The following is a 13246-nucleotide window of genomic DNA, read 5'->3' on the forward strand; positions in this document are numbered from 1 at the left end:
CTGCCCCAACTCTATAGTTGTTCTGGACTCCTCCTTTCCAAAGCAGGCTGGTCTCAGATAGGGGCACCCACCCTCTGTCTTTTTCTCCCATGGGCCTTTTGCTCTATCCCAGGCATGATTCGTCTTTTTGAGGTCCAACAAATGCATTGGGTTGGACAAAAAAGATCGTTTATTTACTGACATTTCTTAGTCCCTCTCCCAGTCAGGAGAGAGAAGTTTGAGGAGTTACTCAGTTCTGACCTTGGGTGGATGGGAAATAAATGGTGTGGAGAGGTTACCAAACAGGCAATATGAAGAGGCACGAGTGGGGAAAGGGTCTGTAAAAGTAGTATCTTTTCCCTATAAAATGTTTCATGCCCATTTTAAGAACAACATATATGGTGATAAGCCTGCATAAGATGTGGTAAAAAGGATGGAGGCAAGCAACCACTGATGTATGAACTTTGGTCAGCCCACAGGACCCATGGTGAGGAGTGTTGTGCTGTGGTGGAGTCCAGACAGAATCCAAAGGTGAGATAACTACCTCTACACCTCAAATGCATTCATAATTTGCCTGAGCTGAGTCATGGTGGCATAGAATGAGGCTGACAACATCAAGTGCATGGGCACCAGGAGAAGTGAGACCAGCCCCAGAAAGGTGTGCTGGTTATAGGAATGAGGCTGATGCTAAAAGTTCTTGGTGCAGTGTTGCAACAAAGGAGGGTTAGCTGATGAGTAGCTCTGGGATAGGAACCACCCTGCTCAGTTATCAGGATCTTGGTGGAGATACTACAAGTGACTCAGGGCCCCTACCAGCTGAAATTGGCTCAAATCCCAAGGCACAGGAAAAAAGAGTGCACAGGAAAAAGAATGCTCACCACTGTCTGAGAAGTCATAAGGGTAGGGATGGGAGGGCTGTTATCTAAACAGATTAAAATTGGGACTGGAGCTAAAAAGAATAGCTGGGTGGCCTTGTATTGCCCGGGTCAGTGGTATCATCAAGGACAGAGGTGGTATCCACACTGGGATAGATGCCATCAATGCTTCCGAAGTTGGGATGCTTATAAAAAAAAAAAAGAGGGGGAAATCAGGGTCAATGTCAGGACAGGGCTATTTGCTCCTCTCTTCAACGTGTCCAGTGGGATGGGCAGGCACCCTTTGCTGGGTCAGCACCTGTGGGCAAAAGAGGTTGGCATCTTATTAACCAGAAGGAACGATGACCCAGAATTCAAAGCAAGCCCCCTGTGGGTAAGGATATAAACACCTGAAGTCTATAGTATAAGATACAAACTTTCTACTAATGACTCATTACAAGTTAGTGTATGTTTTTTTCTTATCCTTTGATTATTGCTGCATTTTAGCTTCCATATATACCTCACTCCTCTTCATATTTTAGAAATCATCTTCGCTATCATCTTCCCCTCTTCTAAAATTTCTCTTGTTTCCTATGATGGAATTTGAAAAACATATACAATTACTTAGTAACAATTTTGAATATAGTGGTGAGAAAACCATTACCCTGCAGTTACACATCAGCATTACTAGGTGGCACTAGAGTGAACTTCAGTCAAGCCTCACTTTAACTCCTTGGGATGGAGATGATCTCCTCAGACACCTCATCTCCCCTCCCAGTAAAGGCAATAAACATCATCCACTAGCTTGTCTTCAACTACTGCCTTTTCTAGATACTCTCCCACCATTCCTTACCTTAATTGCCACCCCATTCCTTAGCCTAACAGTCATGAGAGGCCAATACTACATTCAAACCATCAGTTTTGGCATAAGCCCCTCAGAGTATATCCCATTCTCTTTCTTCACTTTACCTCAAAACTGACTTGAGACTCCCACACTAGGTGTTCAGAGTTTCACCCCCAACAATTTCTTTCATTCCTAATCCAGCTCTTACCTCAGAATCTGTCTATGGCTCTCACCTGACCTCGGAGGCTGATTCTGGACATTCTGCTGATATCTTTTGGCAACCTCCTCAGATGGTGGCTTAAGTGTTCCACAGCAAAAGCAGCAGCAGCAGCAGCAACAGCAACAGGTGAGCAGAGCGCACAGGAGGACAAGTGTCTGAAAGGTAGGAAAGGATGGCCTCAACCCAGCAGTTCTTTTTTTTTTTTCAACCCAGCAGTTCTTAGTTCCATTTCACTCCCCTCCCTCAATCCCCTTAGCACCAAGAAAATGAGAAAACAGAAGGATCTGTCCTGGGAGAGAAGGGTCAGCTATTGGACAAGAGGAGGGCCACTCCTCCTTCCTTATACTTAAGGGACTAGGAACAATTGTATACCTTGAACCAACAACTATTCATCGTAAAATAGTATGTGACGCCTTCTTCGCCAAAGTGATCATATATATATATTCCCAATGAGCCATGCCGGTCGTAGATTTTCCGCTTCTTAGGGTCACTCAGTATGGAGTGGGCTGTGTTGATCTCTTTGAATATTTCTGCTGCTTGAGCATCCCCTGGATTCTTGTCTGGATGATACTTCAAGGCCAGTTTCCTACCCAGGCAATACCCAAAAGGAGGGTGGGGAGAGGATGGTGGGGGAATGGCTGGGGAAGGAGGTAGGATGAATGACAGGGATAGGTCTCTAGATGAAAAGAAGAATGCATGAGATGTGGCGCAAAGGAGGGAGGCAAGCAGCCCACATCTAAATTCCTGGCCATGCCACATTGAAATGGATGATGGCCCCATGTGACCCAAAGTGAAGGCGTGAGGATTTAATGGGTCAGAAAGCAAGGTAGAAAGAGAAGGGCTTAAGGCGGCGGGGAATTCTGGGGTTTAATAAGAGGCTGATGTTTGAACCTGTAAGCCTTTTTGATGTCTTCAGGTGAGGCACCTTTCTTCAGCTCCAGCACGGCATAGAGAGTTGTCCCACTTTTGGACAGCTGGCGGGCTGCTTCATCCAAATGAGACATGATCTGGGTCAGAGGGGAAGAAGCATTTGTGAGAACTTCCACAGGCGAGGCCACAGAGGAGTGAACTTCCAGTGACAGGAAACTCATTGCCTTCTGGGTCTAGGTAGGTAAAATGACTACAAAGAGACAAGTATAAGACAACAATGAGTGGGCTCTGTGACTGGCAGGAAGGTGCAGGTGACCAGAAAAGACATCTAAATTCAAATGTTAAAGAGCAAACATCTCCTTGCATTTCCCAGCGTCCTTCAGCTACACAGCCCTCCAGACAAGGGGAGGTCTAAACCATGGGAAGAGAGCGATTTTGTCTGGAACTACTAGTACCTTAGGCAAACAGCCCTGGCCCTGTCCAAGCTCACTGCTGGGTTGGAAAGACCAGGGCAGCGCTGTCCTTGAACAGGTTGGGTCAGGAAGCCGGGAGAGGCACAATTTTCAAGGGAGAAACAATTCAGACCAAACCCTGAGCCACCAAAGAGAAATCAGGCGTCTTAAAGTGGCAGTGCTGCCACAAGGCCAGAGACGTTCTTCTTTTCCCTGGCCTCTGCTCTCAAACCTCAGAGATGGGGCAGCGGGGAGAACACGGTGATGATTCAAGGGATGAGGACCAAAGCGAAAGGGGTAACTGTGGGGGCCCCGACCGGCCTGAGACCGGGGAGCAGGACCCCGGGCAGTGGGAGGCAGCTTGGGAGGCTGTGGCCCATGAGGGCCAAGGCAACATGCTCAGAAGGGAATACTCTGGTTCCCAGGTGACCTCTGGCTCCGTGTGGACTCCCTGCTCGGCCTGGTGCTCTACCTCTACCTCAGGGTCGCTCTCTTCAGCTGGTGAGGCCTCACCCAACCTCCATCCGGGTGTGAAACTTCACACCGCCGAGGGCCAGCGGCCAACTGCGCTTGCGCGCTGCGCCAACACTCCAGGTCGCTTTTTGGCGCCGCTGGAAAATCTAGGGGTGAGGCTACGTGAGCCCTGGGACTTATTTCGCTCCTGAGCACAGGGATTAGCCCTGTGCCAGCGGCCTCACGACATTTCCAGCGCTTCCGGTGGGCGTGGCCGCGGGCCAACCTTTCCGCCTTGGGAGAGGTTCACCAGTCACCTGCAGGGCTGGGCTCCTGCACTCACTTGACGAAACATTATCGGTTTGCACGCCGGGGTTGTATGAAAGGTATGGCTCCTGCAAGCCTTTCTCAAGCGGTCTGTTACCTTCCCAGTCTTCTTTTGCAGAATATAGGCGTCTCCACTTCGTCCTTTCTTTCCCTTCTGCCTTCAAACTCCTACACATGCTTTAAGATCCACCTCGAATATCCTGGGACTCCTTCCCTCTTTCCTCCAGTTGTTCCCATCTTGCTCTGTCACAGCAGTTATCCTGTTATATTGTAATTATTAGTTTGCACGTTCCCTTAAGTGGTAAACGGTATCTTGAGTTCTCAAAAAGTCACTACCACTTTTCAGAAAATATTATATCTAAGGATGTATCATGTATTCTTATTATCCAGGTTGGACTCTTAAGTTGTTTCTAGCCATTTGATAGAGAATAATCTCATAACGGAAATTCTTTTTTTTTTTTAAAGGTTTTATTTATTTATGAGAGACAGAGAGAGGTGCAGAGACACAAGCAGAGGGAGAAGCAGGCTCCATGCAGGGAGCCCGACATGGGACTCGATCCGGGGTCTCCAGGATCAGGCCCTGGGCCGAAGGCGGCGCTAAACCGCTGAGCCATCCGGACTGCCCTCATAACGAAAATTCTTTTAAAAAAAATTAATAAATAAAATAAAATAAATAATAAAATAAAATAAAATTCTTGTCTATAAATCTTCAAATAAATCTCTTCCCTGCCCCCTTGAGGTGGATTCCTGGAAGTGGAATTACTGGATCAAAGCGAATTTTTTAGAGGCTCTTAACTTTCTTCCCAGAAAGACAGCCAAAGTACCAATTTACATCCCACCTGCAGGGCTTGAGAGCACCTAACTCCACCTGGCTTTGCTTCCTGTGATCTACTATGGGAGGCAGTGGTTGCACCACTTATAATTTACTACCACTTGATAATGTTGATTTTCTTTACAGATGAGCATGCAATAGCTCCTGTAGCTTGTATTTGAAAGAGCTTTATTACTTAAATAATACTACTCTGTTCCACCTCGTGTGACTTTTATCACTCTCTTCCCTTTATTACAGTTATTTGTGCACATTTACACCCTCTTCTAGGTTTTAGGGGGTAAATCAACACTCCATCCCAAGAGATACAAGCCATCTGAGTAACCTAAGGAGTGTGATAGGCACAATGACCAGTGAATTAACTAACTTATTTCTGTAGATCTGTGATCAGTATAGGGGTGGGGATGAAAAGCTTTGGCATAGCAGGATGAGCACTGGGTGTTATGCTATATGTTGGCAAATTGAACTCCAATAAAAAAATTAAAAAAAAAAAAACCTTTGGCATCAATTGTCCAGTTCATAGGTTCTGAGTTTATAGGTCAGTTACCTAAAACAAAGGAGCTGAAAATGACATTTGTGTGTGTGTGTGTGTGGTGTTGGTGGTCGTGATTTGTACTCTGGTAAATTACCCTAGCTAACTCCCAGCTTTTCATCACCATCATAGGATGGCAGAGCTAGCAGAGCAACCCGGGTTGTTTCTTTTTATTTTTTAAAAAATATTTTATTTGTTTATTTGGCAGAGAGAGAGGACAAAAGCAGGTGGAGCAGCAGGCAGAGGAAAGGGAGAAGCAGGCTCCCTATCAAGCAGAGAGCCCAGGACCCCAAGATCATGACCTGAGCTGGAGGCAGATGCTTAACCAACTGAGCTACCCAGGTACCCCCACCTGGGTTGTCTTTTTTTGTTTGTTTGTTTCTTAAGATTTTATTTATTTAATCATGAGAGACATACACACTCACAGAGGCAGAGACAGAAGCAGGCTTCCTGCAAGGAGCCAAAGTGAGACTCGATCCCAGATCCCAGGATCATGCCCTGAGCCAAAGGCAGATGCTCAACCGCTGAGCCACCCAGGCATCCCTGGGTTGTCTCTTTACTAACACTAGCAGAAGGCCCTAGAAGTGCAGAGCACTTACAGTGAATTCCTTACCTCAGTCTGTAGGCCCAGCATGTTCTGGCCTCTGCCTCTCACTCTAGCTCTGTCAGGCACCACTGTTTTGCTTGCTCTGGTCTCCGCTGCACTGCTTTTCTGTCAGTTCTTTGAAGACACCATGTTCCCTCCCAAGTCAAGGGCCTTAGGCCATTCTACTCGCTCTGCCTGGAAGACTCCTCCTTAGGCTGTCTGCTAGCTGACTTATCTTTCTAGAATCTCAGCTTCATGTCTCCCCACATAGGCTTTCTAAATTGGGTTCTGCTTCTCTCTCCCCACCTCATAACACACTCACCACAATTTGTGAATATATGTTTATTTGTGTGTTAATTTATTTAAGATCTGCCTTCCCCAGTACAAAATGAACTCTCTGAGGGCAGGGACCTTGTAGCTTTGTTCACTATGATTCACCCGGCACCTAGAACCGTGCCTGGTTCACAGCAAGTGAATTAATGATTTGTTGGACAAACTACAGCAGAGGGAGCCCTCTGCTGGTCCAATGTAGGCCTAGAGGATGGGACCTAGCAGGAATTCCCTAGGGCTGCACTTAACTGGGGACTTGGAAGGCAAAAGAGACCATTTTCCCTCATACGGCCCTGGGTGAGAAGAGACAAAAGGAATTAAGAAGAGGCGGTAGGGGAGATAGTAATGGTGACTCAGAGCTCCTTGGTTCCTGTCTGAGTTTTCCTCCAGTTCCTAACACCGTTCCTGGGATATTGTAGGTGCTCAACGAATGTCAGTAGGTTGAATGAATAAGCAAACGTTGTGTGCCTTTTCAGAGGCACTGTAACCTAACAATCTCCTTTGATTCTCATGGCAACCATGAGAGATGGTGTGATCACATCCCTGCTTCATAGAAGTGACCCCAGAGAAAGAGGCAAATCAGGTTCTTCTCTGAAAAGAGTTAGTAAACATCTCCCACGTCTTGCCAGAGGCCCCAGAATGTTATTACTTCTTATCATTGCCCCCTGACATTCTAATTAATTCTTTTTTTAAAAGATTTTATTTATTTGTTTATTTATTTATTTTTTAAATTTTTTATTTATTTATGATAGTCACAGAGAGAGTGAGGCAGAGACATAGGCAGAGGGAGAAGCAGGCTCCATACACCGGGAGCCCGATGTGGGATTCAATCCCGGGTCTCCAGGATCGCGCCCTAGGCCAAAGGCAGGCGCTAAACCGCTGCGCCACCCAGGGATCCCCTGATTTTATTTATTTATTCATGAGAGACACACACACACACAGAGGCAGAGACACAGGCAGAGGGAGAAGCAGGCTCCATGCAGGGAACCTGATGTGGGACTCGATCCTGGGATTCCAGGATAACACCCTGGGCCAAAGGCGGGCGCTAAACCACTGAGTTACCCAGGAATCCCCAAATTAATTCTAATCATAGTTCATGGCTCTTGAAATAGCCATTATCTTTAAGTCCCCTGAGCTTCTACTCTGAATGAAAGGGCAATGCAGCCAGTAGGCTGCCAACATGGGAAGAGGACAGACAAGTCAGCCTGGCATCTTTAGCTAGAGGCTCTCTACTTTGTCTTGACCTAGAAACAGACCCCACCTGCTCTGTGTCTATGCACAGGGTCTCTTTTGACCCCCCTGCACAGTACTAGCCAGAACACACAAGCCCAGAGTCAGAAGCCCTAGATCTTGGTTTTTTGATCTGGCTGTAATGAGCTGTGTGATCCTGAACAAATCACTTAATCGTGGAGCCTCTTTTTCCTCTTCTGTAAAAAACTGTGCTATTTCACAGGGTTGATGTCAAAACTAGATTAGATTTGGTTGTAAAAAGAACAGAAAAAATAACTATGCTAAAGAATGATTTCAGACCAAAACCTTTTTAGAGTCATTTGCCCTTAAGTCACTGATCTTATAGTTTACTATCTCACAGAGCTGTTTGGTCTCTCCTGGAGGAAACCATGAAGCATCCCTTGTTTACCCACAAACAGCTAAAGTTTTAGTCATATAGCTGGAATACACATATACAGACAGCAGACATTGACATATTTATACCCAAAATATGCTCTTGAGCATATGCGGTGGGAGAGAGAGATCATAATTTGTCATACCCAACCACTAGGTTCTAGAATTATATAGTTTTTGAGTTGGAAAGGTCCTCAGAGGCTTAACTCTCATCTAATGCCTTCATTGTGTAATTGAAGAAAGTGTGGCCCTGCTCAAAGTCAATCAGTGAGGTCCAGATCCAAGTCTTTTGAATTAAGAGTCTATGCTGTGTCTGCTCTTTATACATACCAGCTCCCTTCTCACTTTAAAGTTGAGGTCTAGGGACACCTGGGTGGCTTAGTCGATTGGGCATCTGACTCTTGGTTTCAGCTCAGGTCATGATCTCAGGGTCCTGGGATTGAGCCCCACATCAGGCTCTGTGCTAAGTGGGGAGTCTGCTTGAAGATTCTCTCCCTCGGCCCCTTCCCACTCTCTCTCTCATTCAAATAAGTAAAATATTTTTTTTTAATTTTTATTTATTATTTATGATAGTCACACACACAGAGAGAGAGGCAGAGACACAGGCAGAGGGAGAAGCAGGCTCCATGCACCGGGAGCCCGACATGGGATTCGATCCCGGGTCTCCAGGATCGTGCCCTGGGCCAAAGGCAGGCGCCAAACTGCTGCGCCACCCAGGGATCCCTAAAATATTTTTTTTAAAGATTTTATTTATTTATTCATGAGAAACACACAAAGAGAGGCAGAGACATAGGCAGAGAGAGAAGCAGGCTCCCTGTGGGGAGCCCAATGCAGGACTTGATCCTACAACCTCAGGATCATGACCTGAGCCAAAGGCATACACTCAACCACTGAGCCACCCAGGTGCCTCAAATAAATAATCTTTATTTTTTATTTTTTTAAAAGATTTTACTTATTTATTCATGAGAGACACACAGAGAGAGAGGCAGAGGGAGAAGCAGGCTCCATGCAGGGAACCTGACGTGGGACTCGATCCCTGGTCTCCAGGATCATGCCCTGGGCTGAAGGCAGGTGCTAAACCGCTGGGCCACCGGGGCTGCCCCCTAAATAAATCTTAAAAAAAAAATAAAATTGAGATCTATAGACAGACCAAAACTGTAGTTGATATCTATCTTTTCCATGGTGTCTGGTAATGTCCCTCTTTCACTCCTTCCAGCCGAAGGCATGCTCTCTCCACATGTGAGAAAAATATCACTGGCCCAGTTTGTTTGCCCGTCCTTCCCCGGGGCAGACATCTGGGTGGGAGGTGGAGGGCTTCCAGGCCAAAGAGGCTGCTGCATACTCCTGTCCTCTCTGACCTGCAACCCCAGACTACAGAGCTAAGGGCAGGCTGACAGGGCACAGCTATCTTACCTGTAAAATGGAAATAATAGTGTGTACCCCTTAGGGTTGTTAGGAGGACTAAATATTTAATCTGAACAGTGCTTGGGACATGGTAAGTGTTATGTTATTTTCGTCATCATCATCATATCATCATCCTTTCTATCTGGTCACTTCCCAATTTTGTAAAGAGAGAAGTTGCTTTTCATTTTGTCTCTGGGAAGAAGGGAAAACTTAGGATCCTTCCTCTAGGAAGATTTGCAAATTGTCATGGGAATTGTTTCATCCTCTTTGTGCATCCTTCTCCCAGCCTCTTAGAATCTAAGAGAACCACATTTCCTTGTTCCCCTACCCAGCACCCTCATGTTGCCCTCTTCCTATCCAAAATATTCCCACCAGTCCTCCCTAAGCTGTTAGAACTCCAAAATTACCTCTCTCACTTTTTCTTTCAATACTTTTTTTTGGGGGGGGGGCAGGGAGAGCACACTTGAGTGCTTATGAGTGAGGGGGAGAGTGGAGGACAAGGCAGGAGCAGAGGAAGTTGGAGAGAATCTCAAGCAGGCTTCATATTCAGTCCCAAGCAGAAGCAGGGCTCCATCCCACAACCCTGAGATCATGACCTGAGCCAAAATCAAGAGTCAGATGCCTAACTGACTGAGCCACCTAGGTGCCCATTCTTTCAATATTTCTTTCTTTCTTTCTTTTTATAAACTAACTTTTAAAAAAGATTTTATTTATTTATTCATGACAGACACACACACACAGAGAGGAAAAGGCAGAGACACAGACAGAGGGAGAAGCAGGCTCCATGCAGGAGCCTGACATGGGACTCGATCCCAGATCTCCAGGATCATGCCCTGGGCTGCAGGCAGTGCTAAACCACTGTGCCACCAAGGCTGCCCCTCTTTCAATATTTCTAGTGAAAACTGTTACCTCCATAAAATGAGCTCATCCGTAAAGGTTAGGTGGAAAGCAATCAGATTAAAATACAATGATTCAAGGGCACCTGGCTGGCTCAGTAGGTGGGGCATGTGACTCTTGATTTCCAGGTTGGACATTCGAGCCCCATGTTGGGTGTAGAGATTACTTAAAAATAAAATCTTTACTTAAAAAAAATATTTATGAGAGACACACACAGAGAGGCAGAAATATAGGTGAAAGGATAAGGAGGCTACCTGTAGGGAGCCTGATGTAGGACTTTGTCCCAGGACCCGGGGATCACGACCTGGAGCCCCAAAAATAAAATCTTTAAAAAACAAAACTAAAACCCTACTATAATTTAGCTTGTAGTGAGAATGAGTGTTAATACCCTACTGTCTCCATTCCTACTAACATAAAAGAAATAACTAGTAGAATTCGGGCAGTGTGATTGAATGAAGTGAAAAATACCAAGCTCTCTTTCAGGGAAGGCTTTGGGCCTTAAATCACTTTTTTCATTTTCTATTACATTTCACGTCTTTTCATTTCTGTGGTTCTGCATTATTCTTGTTCTCCTCCTATATCTCCAATAAGTTTCCTGCCCTGCCCCCCCTTCTGGCCCCTCCTCAATCTCTCATTTCCTGACTGTGGATATTCTGTATGGTTTGGTCTTTAAGCTTCTACTTGTGCTTTCTCCTCTCCAGAGATCCAATCTATGCCTATGGCTTCAGATGTCATAAGTAGGCTTTAGAGTTAGTTTAGGATTATCCACATGCCAGTCTCCTGCTGCCTCTAAATTATATTCCCCATACTGATTGTTCCTCTTGGTTTCTCTGTTAAGAACCAGTATGGGGAATATAGTTTGGAGGTAGTGGGAGACTGGCATATGTTCTGGCTATTTCCAAGGTAATGATTCTCAAGAAACCCAAACATCACTTGTCTGTGGATTCATTCTTTTCCCCAATTCAGGCCAAAAGTTTTACTAATTTTTTTTTCAAAATTGTTCTTTCATGTGTCCCTTCTTTTCAGCTCCTACAGTCTTGAAGAATCGCAGTTAAAGGATTTCCATATCACACTGTCTGTTGTTCTAGCCTTCTAACTGTTCTCCTTACCACCAGTCTCATCCTTGGATATGGCCATATCAGCGTTTGTAAAGCAATGCTTCTATCATCAGCACTTCTTTGCTCATGGCCTACAGGATGCAAAACAACCTTTTAAATCTGGCAATAGGGGATCCCTGGGTGGCGCAGTGGTTTAGCGCCTGCCTTTGGCCCAGGGCGCAATCCCGGATCGGGTCCCAGACGGGCTCCCGGTGCATGGAGCCTGCTTCTCCCTCTGCCTATGGCTCTGCCTCTCTCTCTCTCTGTGTGTGCCTATCATAAATAAATAAAATTAAAAAAAAAATCTGGCAATAAACTCTACAACTTGATACCAACTTAGCCCTCCAAGTGCATTGTTTACTGTTGTTCTAAGGTGACCCTTCCATGCCATTGCCCTTGCACCATTTTCCCTTGTGAATTGTCCTTTTTCATTAATCAGTTCACTTACTCAACAAATATCTGTTAAACATTGCTACATGCCTAATATTTTGGATACAATGATAACCAGTCAAACTCTTCTTTGTACTCATAGATTATAGCCTAGTGTGGAGGACAGACATTCATTAATGTCTTCAACAAATGTTTATTAGATTTTATCATGTGCCAGAGACTATTCTGGATACTGGGGATATGGCAGCTTATAAAACAGACAAAAATGTCTGCCATCATGGAGCTTGCATTCTGGTGAAAGCAGATAGATAGTAAACAAAATAAGTAAAATATAGTATTTTAGTTGGTAATAGTGTCTATGGAGCAACATAAAGCAGGGGATGCAGATAGAGAATCTTTGAGGTGGGATTGCAGTTTTTAAAATGATAAGCAAGGAAGGCTGGTGAAGGTGACATTTGAGTCAAGACCTAGAGTGGGTCCTCAGGTGAAACATGTAGACATCTGACAGAGTACATTGCATGTAAAGGAGTAAATGCAAAGGTCCTAGGGTGGAAGCATGCCTGGTGTGTTGTAGGACCTGTACAAAGGCCAGAGTGGCTGGGGATGGAGGTGAGAGTGGTATCAAAATGAGATCAGAGGGGCCTGTAGGACTTTGCAGGCCATTGGAAAACCTTTGGCTGGTACTGACTGACATGGGGAGGTGCTGGGATCTGGCCTAGTGGTCTAGTCACTGGATTGAGGATAGATTGTAGGACAATAAAAGTAGAAAAATGAATATAACCACAGAAGCTACTGCAGTAATCAAGAAGACAGATGATGGTAGTTGGGACCAGGGTGGGAGCAGGATTTGCTGCCAGATTGGATGTGGGGTGAGTATAAAGGTATCAGGGGTAACTCTAAGGTTTCTGGCTTGAACAAGTGAAAGGATAGAGTCCCCATGTTCAGGCATAGGAGGAAAGCTGAAAGGAAAGGTTTGGGATGGGGTGATAATCAGGTGCTCCGTTTTAGACCAATGAAGCTTGAGGTGCCTAGTAGATGCTAAGGAAGTGAGGTCAAGCTGACATCTGGGTATTTGAGTCTGGAGTTCAAGTGAGAGATCTGGGGATCATTGTATAGATGCTGTTTATTTTGTTAAGCTTTTTTTAAACAGAAAATTTCAAACAAATATAGAATAGCACAATGATTCCCTCATCTACCTATCATAGAGCTTCAACAACCACTGCTTTCTGCAGTTTCTAGATAGTATTTTAAGCCTTGAGACTGGATAATATCTCCATGGGCAAGAGTGTTAGAAAGGTAAGAGAAGAGGGTGACCAAGTCCTGGACCATTCCAGCATTAAAGGGTTGAGAAGAGGGATGCCTGAGTGGCTCAGCGGTTGAGTGTCTGCCTTTGGCTCAGGACATGATCCCGGAGTCCCAGGATTGAGTCCCACGCCGGGCTCCCTGCATGGAGCCTGCTTCTCCCTCTGCCTGTGTCTCTGCCTCTCTCTCTGTATCTCTCATGAATAAATAAATAAAATCTTAAAAAAAAAATTCTTAAAAAAAAAAAAAAAAAAGGG

The 13246-nt window shown here is 45.2% G+C and overlaps 1 protein-coding gene and 1 long non-coding RNA gene across 8 annotated transcripts; one reads left to right on the forward strand and one right to left on the reverse strand.

Annotated features, from left to right (window-relative positions):
* Positions 1–151: 151 nt before the first annotated feature.
* On the reverse strand, positions 152–3841 carry DNAJC5G (DnaJ heat shock protein family (Hsp40) member C5 gamma). Of its 6 annotated transcripts, none has more exons than XM_072771505.1 (6): positions 3692–3841; positions 2789–2904; positions 2270–2483; positions 1911–2052; positions 1354–1424; positions 152–1152 (listed from the first exon to the last, which is right to left on the reverse strand). In XM_072771505.1, the coding sequence occupies exons 2-5, from the start codon at positions 2899–2901 to the stop codon at positions 1372–1374; spliced, it is 522 nt and encodes a 173-aa protein (XP_072627606.1). In that variant the 5' UTR covers positions 2902–2904; positions 3692–3841; the 3' UTR covers positions 152–1152; positions 1354–1371. The 6 variants fall into 6 exon arrangements, with proteins under 6 accessions (XP_072627606.1, XP_072627608.1, XP_072627607.1 ...); XM_072771507.1 differs by having other exon boundaries at positions 3698–3836; XM_072771506.1 differs by having other exon boundaries at positions 3650–3791.
* Positions 2817–13015, forward strand: LOC140601968 (uncharacterized). Of its 2 annotated transcripts, XR_012005028.1 has the most exons (4): positions 2817–3004; positions 3645–4058; positions 5569–5702; positions 11227–13015. It is a non-coding gene; the product is annotated as an uncharacterized lncRNA (long non-coding RNA). The 2 variants fall into 2 exon arrangements; XR_012005029.1 differs by lacking the exons at positions 5569–5702; positions 11227–13015 and adding an exon at positions 4465–4717.
* The last annotated feature ends 231 nt before the right edge of the window (positions 13016–13246 follow it).

The sequence above is a fragment of the Canis lupus genome, chromosome 12 (assembly GCF_048164855.1).
Source record: "Canis lupus baileyi chromosome 12, mCanLup2.hap1, whole genome shotgun sequence".
In the NCBI taxonomy this organism is placed as follows: domain Eukaryota; kingdom Metazoa; phylum Chordata; class Mammalia; order Carnivora; family Canidae; genus Canis; species Canis lupus.

Bases quoted from the DNA above. Each gene is read 5' to 3' on its own strand.
- DNAJC5G (XM_072771505.1), bottom strand. From the start codon at position 2,901: ATGTCTCATTTGGATGAAGCAGCCCGCCAGCTGTCCAAAAGTGGGACA. The intron at 2,053-2,269 runs GTATACAATTGT...CCTACCTTTCAG, and splicing joins TGAATAGTTGTTGGTTCAAG to ACACTTGTCCTCCTGTGCGC. The intron at 1,425-1,910 runs GTGAGAGCCATA...ATTCCATCATAG, and splicing joins GAATCAGCCTCCGAGGTCAG to GAAACAAGAGAAATTTTAGA.